General features: G+C 52.9%; 1 protein-coding gene and 1 long non-coding RNA gene across 6 annotated transcripts; one reads left to right on the top strand and one right to left on the bottom strand.

Annotated features, from left to right (window-relative positions):
- The first annotated feature begins 1,048 nt into the window (after positions 1-1,048).
- On the top strand, positions 1,049-15,909 carry SLC16A4 (solute carrier family 16 member 4). 5 transcript variants are annotated; one of them, XM_063356568.1, is made up of 10 exons: positions 1,051-1,695; positions 2,256-2,427; positions 2,966-3,066; positions 4,196-4,328; positions 5,548-5,691; positions 6,255-6,416; positions 6,947-7,495; positions 8,875-9,086; positions 10,280-10,373; positions 15,437-15,909. In XM_063356568.1, the coding sequence occupies exons 2-10, from the start codon at positions 2,412-2,414 to the stop codon at positions 15,523-15,525; spliced, it is 1,500 nt and encodes a 499-aa protein (XP_063212638.1). In that variant the 5' UTR covers positions 1,051-1,695; positions 2,256-2,411; the 3' UTR covers positions 15,526-15,909. The 5 variants fall into 5 exon arrangements, with proteins under 5 accessions (XP_063212641.1, XP_063212638.1, XP_063212639.1 ...); XM_063356569.1 differs by having other exon boundaries at positions 1,052-1,695; positions 13,999-15,484; XM_063356570.1 differs by lacking the exon at positions 15,437-15,909 and adding an exon at positions 12,776-13,701 and having other exon boundaries at positions 1,052-1,695.
- Positions 14,022-25,438, bottom strand: LOC134525586 (uncharacterized). The gene is made up of 4 exons (XR_010073811.1): positions 24,666-25,438; positions 18,004-18,113; positions 15,904-16,159; positions 14,022-14,153 (listed from the first exon to the last, which is right to left on the bottom strand). It is a non-coding gene; the product is annotated as an uncharacterized LOC134525586 (long non-coding RNA).
- Between the last annotated feature and the right edge of the window lie 1,131 nt (positions 25,439-26,569).

The raw sequence follows: 26,569 nt of genomic DNA, 5'->3' as shown, positions 1-26,569 counted from the left end.
TCCTCTAGTTAAACGTTCTGCATGAGAGTTACTTGCTTACTCTGCCTTGGATTGAAGTTCAAACCTAAACGTGCTGGCCCTGCCTGGGCTGCCTGGTCCCTGCGTGAACTGTAAGTGGATGTTGACAACATCCTCACAAATCCCGGCCTCCCTTTTTCTTACAGATTCGAGCGGGGAAACTATCCTGCAGAAAGGCTTTTCCCCTTGAAAAGCTGCTACGCTCAACGGCTTCCTATGCGTAAGGGAGTAGAGAGGAGCTGGGCCGCAGCTGTCTGTCCGTGAAGCAGAAGGGAAGCTTCACAGCCCAGCACGAGCGAAGAAATTGGGCTGGGACAGAGGCAAAAATGACATCCATGCCGCTTTGACTTCACTGCTGGGAGAAGCTCTGCTTTTCAGCGACGTTCAGTCTCACAGTATGGGAAACGGGCGGCGGGGACGTGCCTCCCCTGCCTGGCTGGGCTTCGTGGGCGGCGTTAATTCCGTGTAGCAATGTTAATTCCGCACAACGACAGGCCTCGGTGTCTCCAAGCTCTGTGGCGGCGGTGAGGGGGTCCCTGTGGTCCCCTCTCCCTGGCAGCCCGCGGAGCTGGGAGCAGCTCAAGCCGCAGCGGTTCCTCCTGCACACCCCACTGCTCTGAGAGCTGATGCTGCACCAGATGCTGCCACCTTCTCCCCAGCACCCCCCTGCCAAGCCCCCCCCCCAACCCGGCCTTCAAACCATCCTCACTGCAAAAACCATTGCACTTGAATAAAAGCTTAATGCGCGTATTAGAAGTCCTACTAAAGGGAAAGCTCCTCCGTAGGCTCCGCTATATCCTGGGCTCCTGCGGGAAGACGGAGCGTTGCCTTCTCCGCCAAGGGAGGGGGAGCAGAGATTGGTATCAAGTGTAGGGTCCTGCACCTGGGGAGGAAGAATGCCAAACACCAGTATAGGTTAGGGGCGGACATGCTGGGAAGCAGCTCTGAGGAGAAGGACCTGGGGGTCCTGGTAGACAGCAAATTATCCATGAGCCAGCAGTGTGCCCTTGTCGCCAAGAAGGCCAATGGCATCCTGGGCTGCATAGGGAAGACTGTGGCCAGTAGGTCGAGGGAGGTCATTCTCCCCCTCTACTCTGCACTGGTGAGGCCACAACTGGAGTACTGTGTCCAGTTTTGGGCTCCCCAGTTCAAGAGGGACAGGGAACTACTGGAGCGAGTCCAGCGTAGGGCAACCAAGATGATTATGGGACTGGAGCACCTCCCTTATGAGGAAAGGCTGAGAGAGCTGGGACTCTTTAGCCTGGAGAAGAGAAGGTTGAGGGGGGACCTGATTAATGTTTACAAGTATCTAAAGGGTGGGTTTAAGGAGGACGGAGCCAGGCTCTTTTCAATGGTTCCCAGCGACAGGACAAGGGGCAATGGGCACAAGCTGGAACATCGGAAGTTCCGTTCAAATACACGGAAAAACTTCTTTATGGTGAGGGTGACAGAGCCCCGGAACAGGCTGCCCAGGGAGGGTGTGGAGTCCCCTTCTCTGGAGACTTTCAAGACCCGCCTGGATGCAGCCCTGAGGGATGTGCTCTGGGCAATCCTGCTCTAGCAGGGGAGTGGGACTAGATGATCTCGAGAGGTCCCTTCCAACTCTGAAGATTCCGTGATTCCGTATCACGATCCTACAATTTTCTCTGCCCTCAGGAGCGCCGACTGGGGTGACAGGTCAGCCAAAACAGGGAGTTGGGGGGGAGGAAGCGTGAGGGCTGTATTTACCCAGGAGTTTGTGCATATTTACAATGGAGGCATGGAGCCAACTCAAATCCCGCTCAACTACCAGCTCTGCACAAGGGCCGCGGCAGCACGGCTGCCCTGCTCCAGCTGCCGAGCATCTTAGTTGGAAAACCTAAAGCTTCCCGGACTATCCCCTCCTAAATGACGCGGTTTTCCAGGCCAAGGGCCGCGCAGCAGAGGCAGGGATGGGGGTCTGCTCCCCAGCAGCCCCAGGCTTGGCTTCAGGCCACCATTGCCACCTACTGCTCTGCTCAACGCCTGGCAAGACCCGGGGCTTCGCCTGGAGCTACAACCCTTACAAGGCTTCCCCTCCTCTTTTCCTCCCAGCAGGATTTCTGCTCCAAAAGCCCTGGGTTTCCTGCTCCTGGCTGGGAAAGGGGAGGGACTCCTGGCCTTGGGGCCCCACAAGCCGGGCTCTGCCTCCAGGAAGGAGGAGGACGGGCTCCGGCCACGCAGCCCCAGCGTTTGCCGGGCTTCATGTCCCGCTTCAGGGCTCATTGGGAAGGACAGACACCGTTATCCTCACCGGAGGCGAACGAAGGACCAGACTTTGGGGTGCCAAGTCAGGAAGGGGGGATTTAGTCTCTGGAGCAAATGAAAAGACGATTCCTCTTTGCAATCGACTTTTTCGGGGAGGATTTTCCAGCATGGAGCAGCAAGGAGGTAAGGAAAAGTTTCAGGTTCATCAGCCCCGGCTGCTCTGGGGTCCGGCTGCTCCCGCGGGCAGGATCCTGCCGCTGCCGGGGGTGCGGGATGGGCGAGAGGAGGGACGGGAGATGGAGCAGAGGAAGGTGGGGAAGGGAGAGCTTCCCACAAGAGCTCACAGACGGATACGGCCGGCGACCCCCCGGCTTCTGGCACGAACCTACCGAGCTGCCCGCTCTAAGGCAGCCGCAAGCTGCTTGTCACTTAAAACCCCGTAAAGCTTAAGTGGTTGCAGTAATTCGGTGGGAAAGAAAAAGGCTACTAAACTGTTTGCAGGCAGTGGCAGCGTCCAACTTACTAACTTCTGTTGGCAAAAAGGCTGGTAAAAGCGGCGCCCGCCCTCAAAAGTTTTTGCAAGCTCGATGCGAAATACTGGTGCCTGCCCGCCGTTGCCAGCAAAGGGGTTAAAGGGCTCAAGGGCGGCCACGGGAGCAGTTTTTGAACCGAACCAGCAACACAGCGAGGTGTTAACGTGTCCTGAAATTCTCATTTCCAGGGGAAAAGAAGGAGGAAGAGCTGGAGGCTCCGGCAGCCGGGAAGAGCCCAGGTGCCGAAGCCGGAGGGTGGGCATGGGGAGTGGTGTTCCACTTCTTCCTGGTAAGCGGAGAACAAACTCACCTAAAGCCTCCCGGGGCTGGGGTGGATAGAAAGTCTCGAGTCCCGCTCCCGCGGAGCGGAGGACAGGACGGGCCAATCCCACCGAGCTAGCGGGGGAAAAAACCAGCCCTGCTTTGCTACAGCGAGTGCCATCGCCCGTTTCCCCGGGGGGGCTTCCCCTACAAAATGCCACCTGAAAACGTCTCAGTGACGTAAACAAAGGCGCCCGACCTGCAGCCCAGGGCCAAAAAGGCCGTTTGCAAGGATAAGATGATTTTTCCCCTACTCGTTCCCGCCACCACTGGGGTGCCAGACCCCAAAGGGGTGTCTTCGACCTTCGGTAAGGGCGAGATTCCCACCGTGGGGCAGCGGAGGGTGGGAGCCAAGATGGGTCCCCAGGGAGCGACTGCAGGAGCAGCACAGGGTGCAGGCAGCACGCACACGCTCGGTTACTCTCTCCTGGGAGGACCGAGCATCTCAACACCACCGAAAAGGCACTAATTCTCCAGGCCCCAGGCTCTAATACCACCCAGCATCTTCCCATCAGGGACGAAGGCGACGCCATCCGCCAACCAGGCAAGCTGGGAAGCGCAGGAAAGCTTTCCCCCATTTCCACTCCGTCCAAAGTAACTCGCTGCCAAAACATTAACCACCCGCCGCCGGGGGAGGAGGGAGGGAGTTAAAATTAAGGACACAAAACTGTCCTTTGTCCCCGTGGCAGGACAAGCCTGGGAAACCTCTCTGGCTAACGGCCATCCCCGCTCAACACCTCATCGACTGCTGGTGATCTATTAGAGCGCCAAGACACGTTTAGATCATTTTTTAGGATTAAAAAGTGACTTACAGAGAAAAAAAAACCCACCCTAAATGAGTCAGGCTCTAGTGTTATTTTGTTCCTTTTCTTCAGAAAAGCCCGTTTGGATGAATGGTTTTTTTTTGAGGGTCTGTTAATAAAACCACACCGTGGCCACCACGGATATTCCCCCACCACACGCTACACCAGTTGACGCGTCCCAGTTTGTTTCTCCCCAAACACAACAAATGACCCACCCAAGAAAAGCAGAAGGAAAAGCTTTTTCCCCCCTGCCTGGCCCCTGTGGCACCTTACCTCCGTCTGCTTCCGATTCAGGTCAACGTCCTGGTGATGGGGATGCTCAAGACCTTTGGGATTTTCTTCGTGGCTTTCCAGGAGGAGGTGGGGGGCTCCTCCGAGCAAGTCAGCTGGATCGGCTCCATCATGTCCTCCCTGCGCTTCTTGGGAGGTGAGCAGGGACCCCTAAGGGTGGGGGCAGCACCTCAACCTCAAGCCCGTTTGCTTTGAGGCACCGGGGACGCTCCGCAGCTCCGATGTCCGTCCCCAGACTGCTGCAAGCAGGACACAGCTGACAGCCCCGTGGTGTCTCAGCAGGACCATGGTCCAAGGATGGGGATCACGGGCGTCACACCGCCTCGCTGTAGCAGGTTTATTTTACATATTCAGAGTGAAGTCTCACCCCTGACACCAATATGATCGCCTCCCAGCAAACCAGCTGCTGAATAACTCATGGCCGCTGAGGGTGGTGAGCGTTTGGGCGAGCATTAGGAAGAAATTCTTCACCCTGAGGGTGGTGGGACCCTGGCCCAGGTTGCCCAGAGAAGCTGTGGCTGCCCCATCCCTGGAGGGGTTCAAGGCCAGGTTGGACGGGGCTTGGAGCAACCTGGGCTGGTGGGAGGTGTCCCTGCCCAGGGCAGGGGGTGGCACTGGCTGGGCTTTAAGGTCCCTTCCAACACAAACCACAGAATTCCAGACTGGCCGGGGGGGTGGGAAGGGGCCTCTGGGGATCACCCAGTCCCACCCCCGGCCAGAGCAGGGTCACCCAGAGCAGGTGGCACAGGAACGCGTCCAGGCGGGGTTGGAATGTCTCCAGAGACGGAGACTCCCCCACCTCTCTGGGCAGCCTGTGCCAGGGCTCTGCCACCCTCAGGGTGAAGAAGTTCCTCCTCATGTTGAGATGGAACTTCCCATGGGCAAGTTTGTGCCCGTTGCCCCTTGTCCTGTCCCTGGGCACCACTGAGAAGAGCCTGGCCCCATCCTCCTGACACCCCCCCTTTCAGTATTTATAAGCATTGATAAGATCCCCCCTCAGCCGTCTTTTTTTCCAGACCAAAAAGACCCAAATCCCTCAGCCTTTCTTCGTAAAAGGGGTGTTCCAGTCCCCCAGTCATCTTGGTAGCCCTTTAAACCATTCTATGATTCGAACATTTGGGCTTAGAATTCCTCCCCCTGCGCCATCCCCGGAGCTCCCAGGGTCCAAGGCAAGGTCTCTCGGCCGCTCTCCTGAATATTAACCCATCCCGAACCTCTTGGGTCACCCCTCCTAGGGTGCCACACGGGCCACTCGTGGCGGCACCAGACGCGCTGACCCCAATACGCGTCCCCGAGCCCTGCCAAGCGCCATTTGCCACCTTCAGCCTGAGCTTTCTCCCTCCTTTCCCTTCCAGCCCCGCTCGTGGCCGTGGCCTGCAGGAGGCTGGGCGAGCGGCCCACCTCCATCATGGGGGCCGGGCTGGTCGGCGGGGGCTGCCTGCTGAGCACGCAGGCCACCAGCGTCCCCTTCCTCTGCGTCTCCATGGGACTCCTCCTGGGTGAGCAGCCCGCGAGACTCGCGGTCGGGCAGCGACTGTCCAGTGCACGACGGGTAAAAAGCAGCTCCTTTAACGATAAATCCGGCACTTCCTATAACCGCTAAGCAGCCCCAGCTCTTTTCCATGAGATGTTGCGTGAAACCCCAAAGCTTCACGCTCAGGAGCACAAAATACCAGTTTCCACGTGCTGGACCCAACTAACCTCGCTTTTTTCCTGGACCTAACACGAATCCCCGTCTTTTAAAATCCCTTACTAAAAGCGCACAGCCTCAAACCCCCCAGATGCTAAACACCACGTGTGGCCGGGGGGCTGGAACTAGATGATCTTTAAGGTCCCTTCCACCCCGAACCATTCTGTGATTCCATAAATCTTATTTTCCACTGACCGCAACAGCAAAAATCCGCCCCCCCCCCCCCCACCGGCTTTCAGCCCACGAACCCCGCGGAGCAGCTCCACTGCGGGGACAACGAGCGTGGGACGGCGCGACTTCGAACCCCTAAAGCTCACGAGATGAAGCCGTCGCTTTTTGGGGCCGGACGTCTTATTTCCGCCCTTCCCGTAGGTATGGGGTTCGCCTGCCTGTACCAGGCGGCGGCGGTGATGACGGCCAAGCGCTGCAGGACACGGCTGGCTTTCTCCAACGCCATCGCCCGCTCCGGGATGGGGCTGACGTTCCTAATTGCCCCCTTCACTCAATTTCTCATCGATTTTTATGGCTGGCAAGGTGAGAGCGTCTCCCGTTCATTCAAATTCATCAGCGTTAAGAGGACGTTGGAGGATATTCCGGGCGGGATAAGAGGTTCTTTTTAAAAATGAAAATTGGATGCACCGAGGAACAACTCGGCCTCTTCTAGGAGAGTTTGGGGGCATCTTGTTAATGATTAAACACTTAATCAGTCGTTAAAAGTTAAGTCAGCATCAAAACAGAGCCCGCAGAAACCAAAACCAAAACTCCCTACTTTTACTACGCTGTTTCAAGGCCACCTTGAAGGTCCATCACACGTAATGGACTTCTAATGAGGGCAAACAAACTCCCAAATCCTGGAGGTAGCTCTGGATTTGTCGTGTGTGTCAGAGCGAAAAGGGCCTTCCAGCTAGAAAAACGGGAATCAAAACTCCTGCAAGGTACCTCCTCCTCACGCCAGCACTTTTTCCCACGTTCAACGCAAACCACAGCCCATTCTAGAAAGATCGTCCCCTACTGCTCCTCCTTTCCCAGGCCAAGAAAAAAAAGCATCTCTTCCCTTCCCTCAGGTACTCTCCTGATTTTCGGAGGCATCATGTTAAACCTCGTGCCTTCCAGCATGCTGCTGCGACCCATCCGCACCCGGCCGCCTCAACGGTCCTCCGGGAAAAATCAAGACCCCGGGGCTTTAACGGCAAAGGAGGATTCAGAACCCCTCGCTGGATGCTTAGATGAAACCGCTCGCAGGGAAACACAGCTTCGCCCAGCACAGGACCTTCCCACCACGGAGGGAGTCACGATTCCCCACGGCGGAGATGTCTCTGGTCCGGTGAATACACTGGATTCGGAAGGGTTTGAGAAACCCCCCGTGGAGAGCTGCTGGCCAGAAACAGCCGCCGAGGCCGAGAGAAGCTCCAAATCCCTTCCACCGCCCGCGAAAGAAAATTCGCAGCCTCTCCTCGACTTCTCCCCACTGAAGGATCCCGTCTTCGGCATTTTCACGTGGTCTTTTTTGTTCAGCCACTTGGCCTATTTCGTGCCCACCTTCCACCTGGTGGCAAGAGCCAGGACGCTGGGCATCAGCAGCATGGATGCCTCCTACCTCGTTTCAGTGGCTGGTAGGCAAAAAAAAATAACAACCTTTTAAACCCATTTATCATTCCGATGATACCGAAAACAGGAAAGGAAAGCAACACAAATCTTGCCACGAAATAGTCGCGAGTACGTCTTAGAACAAATCTTCATGGAAGAGGTGGAGCTCGCAGCCCTTACCCCGCTTCTGTATCCATAGCGTCGCCTTCCGTCCGCGTACAAAGCGGCTCTCACGTGTTGGGTGGGTCTCTCAGCCGAAGCTGGATGATGCCCCAGCCTCGCTGAGCCGAAAAAACCCCAAGTTTCCAATTACGCAGGTGCTCCTTGTCCTCCTAAAGCCTCCCCACCACGGCCCCAGCTCAGCTCAAACCCACCAGCCGCAGGAATCCGGAGTCACTGGGCATTCAAAAACCTCCCGTTTGACCCAGGAATGTGTGCAGAGAGAGGGGAAAAAAACAAACAAAAAAAAAAATTAAAAAAAAAAAAAAATCATCAATCCTAAGGAGGAAAAAAACCCCACATTAACTTGGATCTGGCCATTTTGATTTGGCACGTTCGCCTCCAAGGGCAAAAAACAACCCGAAGCAACCCCCCGCCAAAAACCCAACCTGCCTGATTATAAGCAGGGATTAAGTAGCGTCAGGTTAAGAAAGCGGCCGCAACCTCAGTCATCATAAAATATTTTATTGTACAAAAATAAATTCCACTTCCACGCCGCTGTATAATATTCAGGCATGACGTGCACCGTCAAGGCATCCAGAAGGCAGCGCTTAATCTGACATTTTGCATTAAGAGTGGGAGGGACACGGCGGTCAGCGAGGTATTAGCTGACAGCGAGCACTCCTCTGGTCTTCAGCTCATAACAACATATTGGAAAAAAACCCCGCAAAATCCAAGTATCAAAAGTTTGCTGAGCCTTTAAAAAAAAAAAAAACAAAACAAAACAAAAAAAAACCTGCCACCGTTCCGTCCTTCTTCGCTGCTTTACAAAAACTGAAAATCACACGAGCGGATTTCTTCTCAATATTCCGCTTTATCTCCGGCTTGAAAATGAGACGGAACAGCAAGCTTATCCTTCCGATTTTTACCGAAGGGCACTTCGGAGTTTTCTGCTGAGTGCAGAGCCCTTAATTGAATTCTCCCAGACCACTCCGGTGCACCCACAGGCACTTGGGCAATAGGAGGCACCAAGGGAAAGGAAAAAAAATAAAAAACCAAAAATAAAGCACAACTTTTACACCACCTTGAAAACACTTTCCTGTAACCTCAGCCCTTTGCGGTCACGTTCTTGCAGCGAGCGGCAGGTGGAACGAGGCCGCGTTTCACAGCAACGCAGTGCAAAATAGCAACAATTAATAAAATAAAGCCTTTTTTGAGGTTCTGGTGAACTCCTCTTTCCCCCCAGGCGTCACGGAGACGGTCAGCCAGCTGCTCTCGGGCTGGGTCGCCGACCAGAACTGGACCAAGAAGTATCACTACCACGTGGCTTACCTTCTCCTGGGCGGCGTCACCAACCTGCTCTGTCCTCTGGCCACCACCTTCCCCTTACTCATGACCTACGCCGTGGCCTTCGCGGTTTTCTGCGGCGGGTTCATGGCTCTGGTCCTCCCTGTGCTGGTGAGTAGGATATTTCGTTAAAAATAAAGAAATGTAGTAGGTGGCATTCTGTGCTGCTGAGTAGGATATTTCATTAAAAATAATGAAATGCAGTAGGTGGCATTTCCAACAGTATTCCAAAATGATGTGAAAACCCTTTCAGAAGCTGCAGGAGAGAGCTGGGGGGGTTCAGCCTGGAGAAGAGAAGGCTCCGGGGGGACCTTCCAGCCCCTTCCAGTCCCTAAAGGGGCTCCAGGAAAGCTGGGGAGGGACTCTGGAGCAGGGAGGGGAGCCATGGGATGAGGGGGAACGGTTTTAACCTGGAAAAGGGGAGATTTCGATGAGATCCGAGGAAGAAATTCTTTGCTGTGAGGGTGGTGAGCCCCTGGCCCAGGTTGCCCAGAGCAGCTGTGGCTGCCCCATCCCTGGAGGGGTTCAAGGCCAGGTTGGACGGGGCTTGGAGCAACCTGGGCTGGTGGGAGGTGTCCCTGCCCAGGGCAGGGGGTGGCACTAGCTGGGCTTTAAGGTCCCTTCCAATTCGAACCATTCTATGTTTCCGAGAGGGCTCTCCCCTCCAGCCTTCCCAGCCTGAGCCACTGGAGAGGCCCAAACCTCCTCTCCAACCCACTCACTGGTATTCCCAGCCCCAGTGCAACAGAAGCGCTGGGAGTTTATTGCAGATTTTTAATGACCTGGCTCTGCTAATTGCCCCCCACATCCTCCTTTCTAAAGGAGACCGCTCCAGCTCATAGGAAATGAACGGTCTCATCCTGCTCCTCATCTCACTGTTGCTAAGACAGAGGGTTGTGCGTATCTGCTCCCGATTCCAGAATTCTCTCTAACACGCTCCAACCAGGCAGGATCTGGGTAGGGAGGCATCATTATAATTTGCCATTTCTTTCTGGGAAGGAATTCCGAGTTTAAAAGCCCTTCCTCGAAGTCTCGGCAGCGTCACTGGTTTGGGAAAGACGCCCAAGCAGCCGGGAAGGCGGAAAAGCATCTCGCATCCCAGTAATTTCCCTGCTGGCCTTAAGGAGGCGAGCGGATCCCAGGCTGAATCAGCCCTACAGGTGCAAAGTCCTTTCAAAAGCGCAGCCGAAGAGGAAACTCCCCAGGGAAAAGAAAAAAAAAAAAGAAAAAAAATAATAAAATCTCATGGGCTTGCACATTGACATGAGCTCAACCGGTAATTATCCGTTTTGTTTTGCCAACAGGTGGATCTAGTGGGTGTGCAAAAACTCCACAGCTACTTGGGGTTCGCCGCCTTCTTCGCCGGGATCGCAGCCGTCGGCGGACCCCCTCTGGCAGGTAACTCTGGTGTTGCGTAGAATATTCACCCACTGCAGACGTCCAGGGGTAAAACGTGCTGCTGGTCCGCTCTCGTACCCGTATGCATCCAAGGAGGGTTTTTCTGTACAAGTTGTGGGGGGTGTGTGTGTGTGTGTGTGTGTGGAAAACACCCCTAAACGTATTTCAGAAATGTATCTTCATAGCCCGGCTGGTGAATTTGCAAAACCCAACCAGCAGTTTTTGGAAAAAAGCCGCGAGGAACAAAGGAGGCTAAACCCCAGGCGCACATTTTAGACCACAGCATTAGAGGAACGACCAGGTCAGCGTGGATTTTACCCCCAACAGGGCACTGTAACACTGGACTTGGAGGAGAAGGACCGGAGGAGAGGCACGGAAGGGAAGGTAATGCAAGGACGGACTCAGCAGCAGTCCCACCAGGCAGAGGAACTGAAACAGTCTCAAGTAATCTCTTGTTTTGAAGAAGATTAGGCAGCTCAGCCACAAGAGCTCCTGGGCCCAAAGATAAGGAGGATGAAAAAGCCTTTCCCTCTTCTCCCGCTGCCAGAAAACCAAGGCAGTTTTGAGTATCTGGCAGATTTCAAGAGCTTCGAAGCGAGTCTCCAGTCTCTGCTTACGAGCGAGGGACTTGTTCTCCTCCAAACGCCTCGGCCAGGACAAAGCTCTTCCTCGCCCTGATGACTCTTTAGCCATACCTCATCGCTGGAGACGGGCCCTGAGCTCTTCTGCGGTCCTCCTGATGCAAACAAACTAGAAAGAGCTGCAAGGTCAGACATCAGGCTGAACGATGTCCCATCCCTCACTCAGCAAACGCATTCTGAAGACGGAATAAAACTTGGCGATGTTAAAGAGAGCGTGGCCAGCGGGTGGAGGGAGGTCATCCTCCCCCTCTGCTCTGCCCTGGGGAGGCCACAGCTGGAGCACTGGGGCCAGTGCTGGGCTCCCCGGTTCCAGAAGGACGGGGAACTGCCGGAGAGAGTCCAGGGGAGGCTACGGAGATGCTGAGGGGATGGAGCAACTCTGTGCTGGGGAAAGGCTGAGAGCCCTGGGGCTGTTCACTGGAGAAGAGCAGGCTGAGAGGGGATCTCAGCAATAGCCAACGGGCCGGGGGCAAGAGGATGGGGCCAGGCTCTTCTCAGTGGTGCCCGGGGACAGGACAAGGGGCAACAGGCACAAACTGGAACACGGGAAGTTCCATCTCAACATGAGGAGGAACTTCTTCACCCTGAGGGTGGCAGAGCCCTGGCACAGGCTGCCCAGAGAGGTGGGGGAGTCTCCGTCTCTGGAGACATCCCAAACCCCCCCTGGACACGTTCCTGTGCCACCTGCTGTGGGTGACCCTGCTCTGGCAGGGGGTGGGACTGGGTGACCCCCAGAGGTCCCTTCCAACCACCACCATTCTGGGATTCTGTGGTTTGAGTTGGAAGAGACCTTAAAGCCCACCCAGTCCCACCCCTGCCCTGGGCAGGGACACCTCCCACCAGCCCAGGTTGCTCCAAGCCCCGTCCAACCTGGCCTTGAACCCCTCCAGGGATGGGGCAGCCACAGCTTCTCCGGGCAACCTGGGCCAGGGTCCCACCACCCTCAGGGTGAAGAATTTCTTCCTAGTGCTCGCCCGAACGCTCACCACCCTCAGCAGCTGTGAGTTATTCAGCAGCTGGTTTGCTCGGAGGAGATGATCCCCAGAAGTCCCTTCCATCTGTGGTTCTATGAACTTGTTCTTCATCTACTGCTTCCTGGCCCCCACCTGCAGAGGCATTTTTTGCTTGGAGCTGCCAAGGATTCGGTAAATACCAGCTCCGGGCTGCAAAGTTTTAGCAAGGCCACTGTGACAAAATTGATTTCCCTACTCGGTATTTCCAGGTTGGTGAAACTCTGTGTATGGATGCAATTTCCAGCAACTAAAGCGTTTCCTTGACAGCCTGCTTTACGCTGTCACAGTGATGCATAGCCTATATCCAATAAAATCTCTTCTGCTGATACAAGACGTATGCCCACCAAAAAGCAATCCCTGTACAACCACCGCAGTAAATTCCCCGACAGAGTAACGCAGAGTATGAAAAGAGCTGAGTAATTTGGCAATCCCTTATCCATGCATCATACGCGCTAAGGTAGCGGTTACGCTTTCGCCCAATATATTTTCGCTAATAAGCCTTTGGCTTTCGGAAAGCACCAACTGCTCGGCGCGCGAGCGCTGCCGGATTTTGTCGAGCAAGCAGGTTTCCTGCGAAAGAGCCTTCCACGGAAATCGCTCTTCTTAATACCGGCGGGATAACTAAAGGCCACATAAAGCCAAGAAGCAAAACTCTCGCTGATCCCTGTCACCGCAGGCAGAGCGAGGGGCAAAGACCTCAGGATCGAGATTTACAATCCAAGATAAATTCTGCAATTTTCTCTTCCAGTACAGCCGTATTAAGCGTGAAAACCGAATACGACCAGAAGCTACTGATTTAGTGCCCCAAAGCATCTGCTCCTTACAGAACAAGGCTGAAATGTACGTGAGACCCTGGAGTTTAGTGCCTCCGACTGCTGCCGACCTCCCCCCGACCTTGACTTCAGAATTACACAATTTTAGAAAACTTGAGTATTTTTAATGCAGCAAAACCCGAGGCGTGGGGGCAACCGCTAAGGTTAAAAACGCTTGTTTTGCGCACTAGGACAAAGCCTAACCAAAACGCAACGAAACGGTGACTTACCTCCGAATCTGTTCAACTAAAAGCCTTTAAATCCGGAGGGGAGCCGGCCCCAGCGAGAGCCCGGGGTGAAGAGTTTGCTGCTGCCTTCACAACTCCTCGGCCCCCAGCACTGCGGGATGCCTCTGCCGTGCTGAAAAAAAAAAAAAAAAACAATAAAAAAAAAAACCAAAACAGACCAACCATTATTTTGGCAAGCCGCAAGCGAGCTAAGGAGAGAAGCGCGTGCCCTATTTCCATGTGCAGTACCAACCACTAACTCAAACTGCAAAAGGAATAAAACCAACTGCGTAATCCAAGATCACAAACCAGGTTCCAACGCGCCAGTCCCAGCAAACCGGGGCGGTGAAGGGGGAGAGGATGGAGTTATTTGAAAGCCGTGCTGGCACAGGCGTTTGGATGCTCTCACCGAAATTTTACCTGCATCTTCACACCAGGTGTTGCTGTTTAGGGCACCCGGAATAAAGAAAATTTCGGATTACAGATCGGCAGCATGGCGTAAACAGCCCGAGGACGTTTAGTTTGGACCACTTAGGTGCCAGGGGTTTACCGGCGTCGCTTACAGAACTGCTGCTTTGCTGAAGTCTGCACACACCCACGAGCTTCTAATTCAGTTTTCTGCAGCAGGAAGGAATTTTTTTGGTTTTTTTGGGGGGGAGGGGATGGGGAGCGGGGGCGCCGACACCGCAGGCAGGTGCTTGAAAAGGCTGGGGTGGCGTGCGGTGGAAGGCCGTCGCCGTGCTGCCGGCGAGGAGGCAACGCTGGTCTCTCAGCAGCAAGAAAAAAAAAAAAACAGAAAGATTTGAAAATATCCTGAAGGATATTTTTAAAAATTATTTAAATAAATAAATCGGAGCTCCACTGGAGCACTCTGCCCTGTACGTCTTACCAACCACTCCGTTAGTGTCCCTTCTCCCATCCGAATCCCCCAGGCTCGGCCAGCAAAACCAGATCCCACCTTCGAGACTAAACCAAAACCATCAGGGTCACGGGAGAAGCCACCCACGTCACCACCTCCGGCGCCACGGGACTCTCCTTTCCCACACCAGGCTCCGGCTCCGCCTGCGCCGCGGCTCACACGATATCCCTGAGAAAAAACAGAAAGCAGAGCTGAAACCCCCCCTGAGAAAGGCAGGAGCCAACGGAAACCGAAGCCGGGGCAGAGCAGCGCATCCCGCAGCCTTTCCTCTCTTTTAGAAACCCCTCCTGCGGCCGTCAACGTCTACAGCAGGAAAGCGCCAGCGCCTCTGCTTTGTCACGGATCCCCAAATTTTCCCGGCGCCGTTTCTCTCCCCGCTGGGTGCCGCGGCGCCCGCGGATAACAGCGGCGGCAACGCTCCTGCGCGGCCCAGAGCGGGGGCTCCGGGGACCGTACGAATCCCCCTCCCGACCAGGGCTGCTTTGAAAAATCCCAGATTTGGGCCAAATCTGCCCTTTGTGTGAATCATGCAAGTCCACAGGTGTGAGCGGAGGCATCGCATTTTACACCAGCAGTGGATTTGGCCCGGCTGCTATCCCACCCCCAGACACCCAACCATCCCCAGGCCAGGTTTGGGACTATATTAAAGTTTTTATTACGTGCGGCAGCGTTGTATATTTTAAATTCAACCCGAGGAATTATCCACCTTTAAAACGAGTGTCTAGTCACCAGATAATACGCCATAAACTAAACAAAACACTTCGAGGTCATTTTAAAAGCCCCCCTCGCGGATTCCTGAGTCTTTACGGAATTTAGGTTTTCCTTTTAAGTGCTCCCAAAGCTACTTTTAAGCGAGGTCACTTCAAGCTCCCGGGATCTCTCATATTAGACAGGCGGCGTTAAACGGGGTCTGCTCACAAGGCGGCAAAGGCCGGAGAACCTGGAATTTGCAGCCCAGATGTCGCAAACGCCGACACGTGCAAGTCATCTCAACAGCCCAACGGGACCCTCCATCTGCTCCAGCAGCTACTTCGGGCCCGTTTAAATATAAACGGGACAAAAAGGCAGGGATTAAATTCGATGAAATTAAAATCCCCGGTGGCGAGGAGGATCAGAAGTTGGCCCTGGGAAGAATGACCCTAAATTTGCCCATTAACCCAAGGGCAAGAGTCCGTACTCGCCAGGCACCGGCGGATGGCAGCCGGCCCACAAAGAGTTAAGATAATTTAAAAGAAAATATCTGAGGGGTTCTTAAATGAGAACACACAGCCTTTGCTTGCCGCCCACCTCCCAAAATGATTCCCCCCGCCCCCAGTGTGAAAAATCCAACAGCTTTAATAACAATCTTTTCTCCTGCAGGGTGGCTGTATGACTACACCCAGACATATGTCTGCTCTTTCCTCTTTGCTGGAGCCTGTGCTCTCATCTCACCTCTCTCTTTCTTCTTCGAGCCTTCGGCCCAGAAATGGAAGCTAAAAAAAGCCAACCTGAACCGCGGCCCCACGCTCGGCTGAAGCGATTCCGCGGTGGAAGTATTTAAAGGACGGTCTTTTGATTGCACCCACGACGGGAAAGGGATCGCTGGCACAGACCTTCTGTACCGGGAAATAGAAAACGGCAGCAAAAATGAAAACAGGAATGTTTAGATGACACATTCCCAGTTTGTATATCTAGATATTTCTCCTGCATGTGTGATTAAAGCCATCTCGGAAATCCAGAGTGTGAAGCGTTATTTGATGGGGAAAAAATAAGGCCCACGGCCCAGATGGACGCAGGCTTGGCTTTGATTTTTGCTCCTGAGCTGTGTTGTTCTGTATTTGAGATTTATCCCCCGGCGTTCGGTCCCACAGCTCGGTATCGGAGCCGCCGAGCCGCCCCTCCAGCTCTCCCAGCCACCGCCGGAGCCAAACTGACTCACCTCTTGGGATGAGCCGGCCAAGGACCTCCAGAGTGCCAAAACGCGGCGGGAGATTGTAGCTTATTCTATTTAGATACCAATAATTAGGCCCGGGGAGAGATGCAAAGATAGAGATGGTACAGAGAGACAAGGATTAAACTTCCATGAGGATACGGAGAGCGGCCGTTCCACAAAAACCTCTTTCCGTGGAGAAGGATGCTGCACCGTGGCCGCTCGCTCTCCCGGGCTCGGTGTTATTCGCCACAGCACAGAGGACCTGCAAAGCGAAACCGATTCTAATTAAAGCCAGCCCCAAATACAAAAAACTTGAGACCATTCCCATCTCGCAGACCCCTCTCTCCCCTTCTCCCCACCCTCCCGAGCATCCAGCGGCTCCCTGGGATCCAGTGAACCCGCGGCGGCACATCCCAGAGCCGGGCAGCAATGCCGAGCCTATATTCAACCAGCATCCTAGATTTAACTGGGATGGGCGAGATCTAACGCAGCTGCTTTGACTTTCTTCCCAGTATCGAGGTTGCAATTTTTTGCATTATCACCAGATATTTGAATTTATGACACAGACGTGGGATATCGTAAGGGTTTTACACGCAACCATCCCAGCTACTGGCATTATCCATCTCTTCCTCCCTATTTTTTATTTTTTTTTAACGTTAAACCAACAAGAGAGTTGTTTCCCCCTCTAGAAACACTCCTTCAAACTGTCAAATGGGTTATTTCAAGCACGGAATTAAGCGGTCTATATTTAATAAGGAGCCACAGAACATTACGGCGGTGTTAACGAGATAAAACATTATTGCCGCCGGCAAGAGTCCCCTCGCAGGTAACGGGCCAAATTCAGCACTTCCACAAGTACACGATGCCAAAGAAACCAGGCGCGCTTAAACGAGGGAAATAGTTAGCCTTGGATTTGCAGAAGACGGGAAATATCGGTGCTACAAAGTTAATTTTTGTGACGTTCATTCACAGCTTCCCTTGACTCCTGCAGGAATCCGCAGGCGGCAGCAAGTGCTTCAGAAATCGTCCTTTTACACCTGAACTATGGCAAACCCAGCCCGTGATCCGGTTGTGCCGGTTAATACCCGTATCCATGACGAGTCTTCTTCCGAGCAACCGGGATTTAAGGATAAAACTGTTTAAGAGGCGTTGAAGGCCCCGGGCGTTCAGGAGGGGCGAGCAGGTACCCGGCAATTTGGCTCAAGCCGGTCCTGCCCTCAGCCCGGACCTTCTGCAGCGGGGCCGAAGCTTTCACCGGCAAATTTGAGTTTTCACCTCTCGAAACGTTCTCGTTCATCGCTCTCCTACCGAACTAATTAACGACTCCCGGCAGCACCGCCTTCCTGCTGTAACAGGGGCTGTCAGGAACGCTCGGCTTCAGCGTTTCCAACCCAAAAGCTTCCGGAACCCCTCTGTAATTCCGCATTTCTCTAACACGTATTTGAGCTCAGGAGTGCTTTTCGCTATCGACGGCGTGAGACCCAGCAGCCAAAGCAACGCGGGGACGAAGAAGAACCAACACCCCACAACCTCACAACTCCTCCACACGATTTTCAGCATCCATCCCCGTGCTCCCGTCTCCTCCTTTCCCCGTGAATAAAGCCACCCTGCTGGATCCTCCTAGAAATCCACCTCCTCGAGATCCTTCCACACCTTTCAACGCAAGCCCTGCTACATTTTTCACCTCTTTTGCCACCAAAAAACGACTTGCAGTGGGGTGCGGGGCCCACACCTCCCATCCACCTGCTTCCAACAAATGGGCTCCCTTTGAAAGCTCCGGGTTTTTAAGGAGGAGAGTCCTCCCCTGTCCTCTCCGGAGGAACACGCGCCACCAATTCCTTCCCTTTATTTAGAAAAATGGGTCTCCCAAGTTCTCGGCCCCACTCTTTCCTCCTGCGAAGGAGCAAACAGCTCGGGAGCTCCCATTTCCCACAGCGTCTTACCCCTCAGACGGGCACCACCAGCCTTTACTTGCCCCAAAACTTAATTCCGCGGGGGCCCAAGTACCTCTCTCTGCCCCCCATGGCCTCTCATCTACCGAAAGAGGTTGAGGAAAAAGAGTCCCCACAAGAAGAAACTCCTCCCAGCCGCCCTGCGCAGTCCTACCATCGGGCTGGGAGGTGGGAGAAGAGCCTTCGAGCCTTCGAGTTCCCAAGGGAGCAGGCTCAGGATGAACCTCCGGCTGCAGATCGGCTTCTCCCCGCTCACGCCGTTCGCTGGGAAGACAAGCACAGAGCGGATGGTTTAGTTCCCCTCGCGGCTCTGAAAACTCAAGCCATTTATTTACTTTACAGGCGACGCACGCATTAGAGAAACAAACAGCGACGAGGACGGGAACAACTGCCCGGAGGAAGGTTTTTTCCATCCCATTGAAGTCATCTTGCAAATAACTTCATAAAGGCGGTTTTGCATGGCAAAGAGCGTCACACGCTGTTTGGATGAACGCAAAAAGCAGGGTTTTGCTGGGACACAAGCGAGTTTTAAAAGCTGTAATCTCTTGGGTTGACTCGCGTATCCCCTTCCCGCCTGCTCCCTGACCCAACCGCGGAATACAGGGTAGGGAAAACGAGCGGGAAGGGCTTAACGTGGTCCTGAGCATCAAAAACGCTTTGCTTAAACGCGGTGCCCTCCCCAGTCCTCCCTCCCCGTCCCGGGAAAGTGGGAGCCCAGCACAGAACTGGGTTCCCCTCCTGCGCCTGCCTCTCCAGCACCATCTCTGCCCTTTCTACGGGTAAAGAAATTGCTGCCAACCTCCTGGAGATCTGCCCGAGAAAATAATTTATCTTGCAATAAATGAAAAAAAAAAAGCCCTGGAAAAGCACCGTCAGGCTCAGCACGCTGCCCGGTGTCACTCGGTGGAACATCTCCCCGCCCCATGCACGTGCAAGGCGTGGGGTAACGGGCCAGGGCCGCTCTTCCAATCGGATGAGAAATCCCATTTGGAAGCATTTTAACAAAGATTCCTCGGTTCGAAAACCTTCCTCAAATTCACACCAGAGAAACCGAACGCTAAAGATCCCTCCAAAGACACAGGGCCGCGCAGGCTCCCAGGGCCAAGCGCCCCAGCCACAAAAAGCCTTTATAAGTTGTTCAAAGAAACCAGCCTCCAACTCTTACTCTATCCCGACAGAAACCTGGTGCAACACCCCAAATGCCTTGGAAAAAAAAGAATAAACTTCATTTAGGTAAAAAGTTTTCTGTACCGACGGACAGGGGACCGTCACCCTGCATCCTGATTAATTTTAGCACCGTAAAATTAAGAAAAGGAGAAGGAAACACGGCCTCGGCGTCTCCAACAAGACCTCGCAGCACACGCTGCTGCAGTTTAAGGATTAGTTACCCCCGGTTTTGTTTCATCCCAACAACGTGGCTGCCAGGCTACTGCAATTCCTGGGAATTACAGCGGGGAAAAACGCCTTCCCGGCATTAGTCAGTGATTTATTCCCAGGTATAATCCTGCGAGGCAGCACCGGGAGCCAGAGCTCTCGGTAAAAAAGGGAGCGAGCAGTAACACGGGAGCATTGGGACTTCGGTGCCATCTCAGCCCTGCTCAGAAGAGCCCCGTCACCCGCCGCCAGCACCCGGTATTTCGGCGGGTCTGATTTACAGGGTGGGCACCTGCTGGATCGTAATCCACCCCCCCTTCCACCGATTTTTCACATAAACTGGGATGAAAAGCTGCTAAAACTCGGCTCAGGTCTATCAAAGCTACGGAAGTCAACACAACTGGAGACCGCGTCAAGAATAAGTCCTTAACGCAGGCCGACGTTATTTCATATTATTATTTTCTACTGCCACCCTACGCCCCCGAGGGCGCTGCCTGTCGGCTGCAGGTTCCCCTTCCTCACGCCGTATTTGTGGGAACCTGCTCTGGGTCATTAAAAAAAACCAGGGTGGAGATTTTAAAACATGGATTCAGCCGTCCCTCGGTACGGAAAATAAGCTCTCTCCCGGCTCGCGCTCTCCGTGCTCAGCCCCTCTTCTCGATAAAAACAATAATCTACTAAAAACCAAGGCTGGGACACTCCCGCCGCTCCTCTCGGATGCCGACGGCTGATAAACCCAGGCACAAAGTACAGAGAAACTCCGTCCTGATATTTACTGCATAAATTTATCGCGTAAATAAGCGAGACCACCTTTATATCGCAATAAAATCACACACACATGCCCTCGGCTCCAAGGGCTGGGCTGGAATCGTTTCAGCCGTTTCCCCCGGGCACGGGGTGAGCTGGGAGCCGAGCGGGAATCCCGCAGGGCTCGGAGCCCCGACGCCCGGGTGAGGGGCAACAAGCGTCGGGTTTAACCCAGCGCCCGGGATCTCGCCTCCTCCCTTCCGCGGCACCTGGGTTGCTTTAACGCATAAAACCGCTGCGAAACTCTCGCCGACGGCCACGCTGCGAGAAACACCGGCTTTGCAGGACACTCATTAACCACAGAAGAAAGAAGAAAATCGACATAATTCGGATTTTGAAGGAGAACAAGGAGCTTTTTCAGCAGCTGGCAGCGGTGCGGTTTTTTGGGTGGGGGCACACAACACCCCCCTAGACGAGGTGCTCCACCTCCCAGCGCTCCTGAGGTTTCTGCTTTTACTTTTAAGACGCAGGAAGAAAGCAAAAAAAAAAAAAAAATGCAATTTAAAATAGGTGGGTAAGGATATGACAACACGGCCTTCCAGCAACAGGAAACAAGGCTGTTCTTCCTTCGCCCGCTTGTTTGGCAGATACCGCCTGTGGTTTTGGCTGTTTACTTGCCCTTACACGCGCTGATAACAGGAACGCACGGCTTTTTTTCCTCTTTTTTTTCTTCTCCCCCCCCCCCCCTTTTTTTTTTTTTTTTGTCTTTTTTTTCCTTCCCCCCCCACCCTCCCCAGTGCTTGTTTCCCTCCCTGCCTGGAACGCATCCCGCAGCCGGGTCTCTCGGATCCGCCGCCTTTGCAATGCGGAGCCTAATTAAGCCGAAATTCAGCAAAGCCCAAATTCCAAAGTTTTACTTCCAGCGAGATGAAAGCCTCCACAGGAGGCAGGGAGTTGGTTATGTATTTTTTTTCCCCCCCTTAAAAAAAAAAAAAAACAAAAAACCTTGAAAGGTAGGATAACGATTTTCATTGAAGTCGATGGGAATTTATCAGCTACCCTAATGAAAAAAAAATTAAACCAGATGTTTGGAAAACCCAGAAGTTTTAGCTTTAGCTAAGAGATCCTCAAGCCTGCAGTAAGCACAAAGGCGATGGCAGCTCTTGCTCATGGCCACAGACAATTTCAGAAGTAATTAACGGGTCAAAGTCTCCGCTTCCGAAGCGATCCAGACTTTACCTCTTAAGTCATTACCGAGCTTCGCCAAACTTTCCCCTACAGATATTTCTCACGTGGGCAAGACAGGGCAAGGATTGCCCTCCGGTTCGGGAGAGGCAAAGGGTGGCTTTACAGCCCCGGTGACTAATATAATGCAAATAAATCGATTTCCAACCCCTTCAAGCCTTTGGTCAAGCAGGGAAAGGGAGCCAGGGCCATGCCGGCAGAGCCGGGGTTGGTGGCAGGGACGGGGGTAACCAGGACAGGGCTCTCCCAGCCCCAACCTGCTGCTGGGACACGAGCCTGCGTGCAACGAGGAAAATAAAGGCATTTCTTAAAGGCAGCCCAACAGCTGGGAAGGCATCTATGCTGACAAGAATCCTGGAATGGTTTGGGTGGGAAGGGACCTTGAAGACCATCCATTCCCACCCCCTGCCCTGGGCAGGGACACCTCCCACCAGCCCAGGTTGCTCCAAGCCCCGTCCAACCTGGCCTTGAACCCCTCCAGGGATGGGGCAGCCACAGCTTCTCTGGGCAACCTGGGCCAGGGGCTCACCAACCTCACAGCCAAGAATTTCTTCCCCAGATCTCATCTAAAGCTCCCCTCTTTCAGTGTAAAACCCTTCCCCCTCGTCCCATGGCTCGCCTCCCTGATCCAGAGTCCCTCCCCAGCTTTCCTGGAGCCCCTTTAGGGACTGGAAGGTCTCCCCGGAGCCTTCTCCAGGCTGAACCCCCCCAGCTCTCTCAGCCTGTCCCCACAGCAGAGGGGCTCCAGCCCTCCCAGCATCTCCAGGGCCTCCTCTGGCCCCGCTCCAATATGCCTTAGTGCAAGAGAAGAAAGCTGGGCTGGCAGATGGGAGACATGATGTCTCGTATTCATCTACCCAAGAGGAGCAGCACGAGAAACAACAATGTCCCCTTCCTCACCGTGACCTCCCCATGAGCCTCACCGACAGCAGCTCAGGTGGTCCAAGAGTTCCTCCTGCACCCAGCCGCTGCCCCACAATGGCGCCGGGTTCAGGACTGGAGCACCTGAGGCTGCCCTGGCCCCACACCGCAGGCAACGAACAAAAGCCATCCCTTGGCCAAGTGGGCTGCAACCACCACCATGGCCCAAAGGGCAACTCCTCTCCCCCAGCAGCCGGAACTTAACAACAACCCCCGTGAGACCTTAACAACCACCCCCGTGAGACCTCGTTGGCTTCCCTTAACGCGAAACCCTTCTACACCCTACACGTGTCCTCAGCCACACTTAAAATATCTAATTTTACAGGCTTGAAACGCAGCACTTGCATACGAGAGGAGATACAGACTGGAGGGTCGAAGTGCTCCCTGGCTACAAACGGCAGAAATTACAGGGAAAACTGCCAGTTTGGGGCAGGACGTTGGATTGAGTTGTACGCGTTGCTAAAAGTCAGCCTGACCTATCACCGGATCTGGGAACAGGAAATACTGAAGATAGCTAAAAATCTACAGCCCGATCTTCAGATCCGGTTGCAGAACTAGGTATGAAGGTCAAGGCAGGGAGATAAGTAGATGAAATATCCGCTACCCACAATTAACCTATGGCTCATCCGCTCATCCGTGGAAGCCGACCACATGCACACACAACCCATCCTGATCCCAGGAGCTCAAACCCGAAACCACAGGCACAGGAGCTGGGCTGGGAGGCGGCAACTCATTAACCCATCACAACACCATCACGTCTGACAGCATCCATACCTCAGTTCTTCAACCACATTTAATGAATACATCCCTGGAGCGGGATACAAAGGATTGACCACCACGTACCCGTTCTCGGCTCCCGCTAGAGGCACCTCAACCCCACCAGCACACGGACAAAGAGGATGAACACCAGCAGGCTCTCGTTAATCTGCCCCAAGGAACCCATCCCACCGAGTCCTTCAGCAGCTTACTCTGCCTTAAGAGTTTCCTTCACCCGGTTCTCAAGCCAGCTATAATTAAACTCAGACACGCAGCTACCAGGCAATAACCCAAGGAGACACAACAGGAATCACAAAGCCATCGGCCCAAGATTCTTCCCACTTCTCTCCCTGGCCTTTCTGCAGACGCCGTCCCCGATCGACTCGCACCAAAAACCAGGACACATGGTGAGAGCGTATCCTCAAAGAGCATTTGCCATTTTATAGTAAACCAGCAGCACGAGGCGAACATAAGCTCGTTATTAGCGAAGAGCAGAATCTGGGCCATCTGATGTTTTAAACTTACTTATTAATTCAGCCGCGGCTGGTAAAAGCACAATTCTAAAAAAACCGTGTGAATTCAAGTAACCAGTTCTCCGTCTAATCCACTTGCAGCACTTTCTACCGCAGTGCAGTTAATTAAATGGTTCTCTTTATAAATCCACTTTCCCCAGAAGTCTCATTAGCCAAATTAATATGATGCATATAGAGCACTTAAGCCTTCAAAGAGATTAAGTTTTAACAAAAGCCTGGCTTTACCTGGCAGTGAAGAGTCCCTCTAACCAATTCAGAAGGCAGACCCAGCACGCGGGAAAACAACTCGCTATTACAAAACAACCGGAGGAGAATCAGCCCACACCACATCCCACGATACCTCCAAGTCTCCGGAATAAACAGGTAATGTAAAGGAGCCGGGGAACGATCTCCTGGTTAAATACACAGTGAAACCCGAGTCAGACCTAAGAACAGCCACCGACAACCCCGTTGGCCAGAAGACAAGAAGTCAAAGCCGACCCAAGGAGCGGGAGAGTGCCCAAGCCCCGAGACGCGTGCCCGGCTACCCGAGCGGCTGGCCAAATTGTCAAAAACACCGTCTTTATTGGGGTTACGCTCACCCATCACTCCTCTCCCGTTGGCATCAACCGCCCAGCTGAGTTAGAGAGGCTGGAACGTGCCTCCCGTTATTACGAGCAGCCCCAGACCTTCTGGACCACGCTTCAAATTCCACTCAAGTTAGAGGTCATCGCTCAACAGCACATGAAATACATTGCGAAAATAGGAATTTTAACTACAAACACCAAATTTTGGGAAGAAAAAGCATCTCATGAGTCTCCCCCTCCCCGCTTCCCTCCCCTCGTCACCAGCAATATCTACAGTCGCTCCCATTTACAATAAACAGCTTGATTGCAACGCGTACACCAGCATCCCATAAACACAAAGATAGCTTTGCCTGATCATTGGCTTGGCTCTCCGTATCAACACACGCAAATTATAAACAGTACTCCGGGTTAAAGCAGTGTTAATTCAAGCAGTTCGTCAAGTCAAAATAACCGCTTTAGCTCCCCGAGCTGAAAACCTTTAGTTTTGGGTTTTTTTTTTTTGCCAGAAGCCACATCCAAGAGTTCGTTCCATCACTCCCATCCCCAGAGCGGATGGAGCAGCGAAACACCTTAGTAGAAGTTAGTAGGCTGGAGAAGCAAAGAATTACAAGGCAAATAACAAAACCAATCTCCTTTTACATTACAATTCAGTTCGACCGCCTCAACCCCCTTACCTGATGTCGGGATTTACAGAGCAGAGCCTTGCGGAGCACGACCACGGCATCCTTTTGGGGGGGAAGGCACCCGCAGCCTAGCGACGCTCCCGCAGGGCCGCAGGGATCCACGGGAGGTTAAAGCGTGTCAAGGCAATCAAGGGCAAGCTTGCATTTCAAGGTGTCTTCGTCTGCGTGTCGCGTTAATTCTAACAAGCATAAACGCGCGAGGGTTCTGAAGCCAACGATGCAGCAGTGTTAGCTTCTTCTCGACGGTTGTCAAACGTGCCCCCGAAGTCTCCGGCGGCAAACGCGGAGTTGTAACTCCTGCACTGGACCAGCCTTCCAACCGCTCAGGAGCCCCCAGTACAGGAGAATGCAGCGACTCCGTCACAAAACATTATATATATGTATTTTTTTTTTTTTTCTCCTCCTCTCACCATCTGTACTACACGGGGAGGCGACTGCAAGCAAAGCCGCGGTGGGACCTGGGACGCGATCAGGGTGCATGCACATCCGAGGCGGTGCCGAACCGTCTGCTTCGAAACCGGTCAAAATAAGGCACTGGGACACCAACGCAAAGGTTTTTTTGTGTTTTGTTTTGTTTTTTTTTTAAAAATTACCGACTCTAGCTCTCGGGAACTCTTCGTCCAGTCAGCATAACTGCCGAAAAGCCCCTGGAGATGGAGGAGCGCCTCGCGTACGTCAGGAAAGGCTTTATTAACATCATTTAAACAACTTTTAAGGACTCATCGCTCTTTTTCTCTTTTGGCAATTTTTGGTGCGACAGGTTTTACGAGCAAGATTCAAAGCAATTTCGAACTTTTTTTTTTTTTCTTCAAAATTAAAAAAGAAAAAAAAAACCCCAAGAAAAAAAGGGAAAAAAAAAAAAAAAAAAAAAAGAATCAAAACTAAAGCCAAACCGTGGTAGGTGAACGAAATAAATCAGAAAACTTAAAATTCAGGAACTCCAGCTCTTCGAACCAGCGAAGCCCCAGACTTGTACACCGTTCCGAGACGCAGGGTGGTGCTTCCCTGCTTCTTGCACGCCCGCAGCAGCACCGCTTCCCCGGCACGGTGAGGAGGAAAGCAGCCAGTGACCCCCTTTTTTCGCTGCAAACCAAGGGGGTGTCCCAGCAAAGACAATCAACCAGATTCCTTCCGATTCGGTACAAGAGGCCGGTCAACGCGAAAAGTGTCGGTTCTCCCCGTTTTCTTGCTCAAGACCCACAACTATCAGATCAAACATCGAGCAGCAGCAGCGAAGTAACCCCTTCGCTGCGAACAAAGGGGTCAAACGTTTGTCGTCAATTCACTTCCAGGCAGAAAAACCATTTTCCTCAAAAGAAACAATTTATTTAGAATGAAACAAAATCAGCTCAACTGTGAGCGCATGTTTGAGTGACAGCTACTTTTAAGCTGTGTGAGCCATAAAAAGGGTATTCCTTTACTTTTCCAGCAATCTTGTGTACACAGCACAAAGCAAAGAGGTCATTTTTTTTTTTTTTCCACTTAAAACACGGGCATCGGCATCACAATAGCAGATACACAACTTTTTTTTTTTTTTTTTTTTTTTAAAGCTGCCATTTTAGTAAAATGCACAAATACTAAACAGATAAGCTTTCTTCCATCAAGAGGCCCATGTAAAATTCCACACAAGCCACAGCTTTCTCTTCCCAAAGGTCCATTAGAGCTTGGTATCCCATGCGGTCGTCTTCTGCAGTCCACCAGCTTTGCTTGCAGGAGGAAAGAAAATGTTATTTCCATACAAAAAAAAAAAAAAAAAAAAAAACAAAAAAAAACCCAAAAAAAAGAACGTATACAACAGCTTTTGTGTTGTTTGTTTGTTCTCCCCTCCCTACGTTCTACAGAACAGAAAAAGAGCTACAAGGCCTTTCTGGATATTCTACCTGGACTTCAAAAAA

Source organism: Chroicocephalus ridibundus, chromosome 20 (assembly GCF_963924245.1).
Source record: "Chroicocephalus ridibundus chromosome 20, bChrRid1.1, whole genome shotgun sequence".
Lineage (NCBI taxonomy): Eukaryota > Metazoa > Chordata > Aves > Charadriiformes > Laridae > Chroicocephalus > Chroicocephalus ridibundus.
The sequence above is the reverse complement of the archived record's forward strand: the minus strand, read 5'-3'. Positions and strand labels throughout refer to the sequence as shown.

Coding starts and splice junctions, on each gene's coding strand:
- SLC16A4 (XM_063356567.1), top strand. Junction 7,496..8,874: donor CTACCTCGTTTCAGTGGCTG/GTAGGCAAAAAA, acceptor CTTTCCCCCCAG/GCGTCACGGAGACGGTCAGC. Junction 9,087..10,279: donor CTCTGGTCCTCCCTGTGCTG/GTGAGTAGGATA, acceptor TTTTGCCAACAG/GTGGATCTAGTGGGTGTGCA.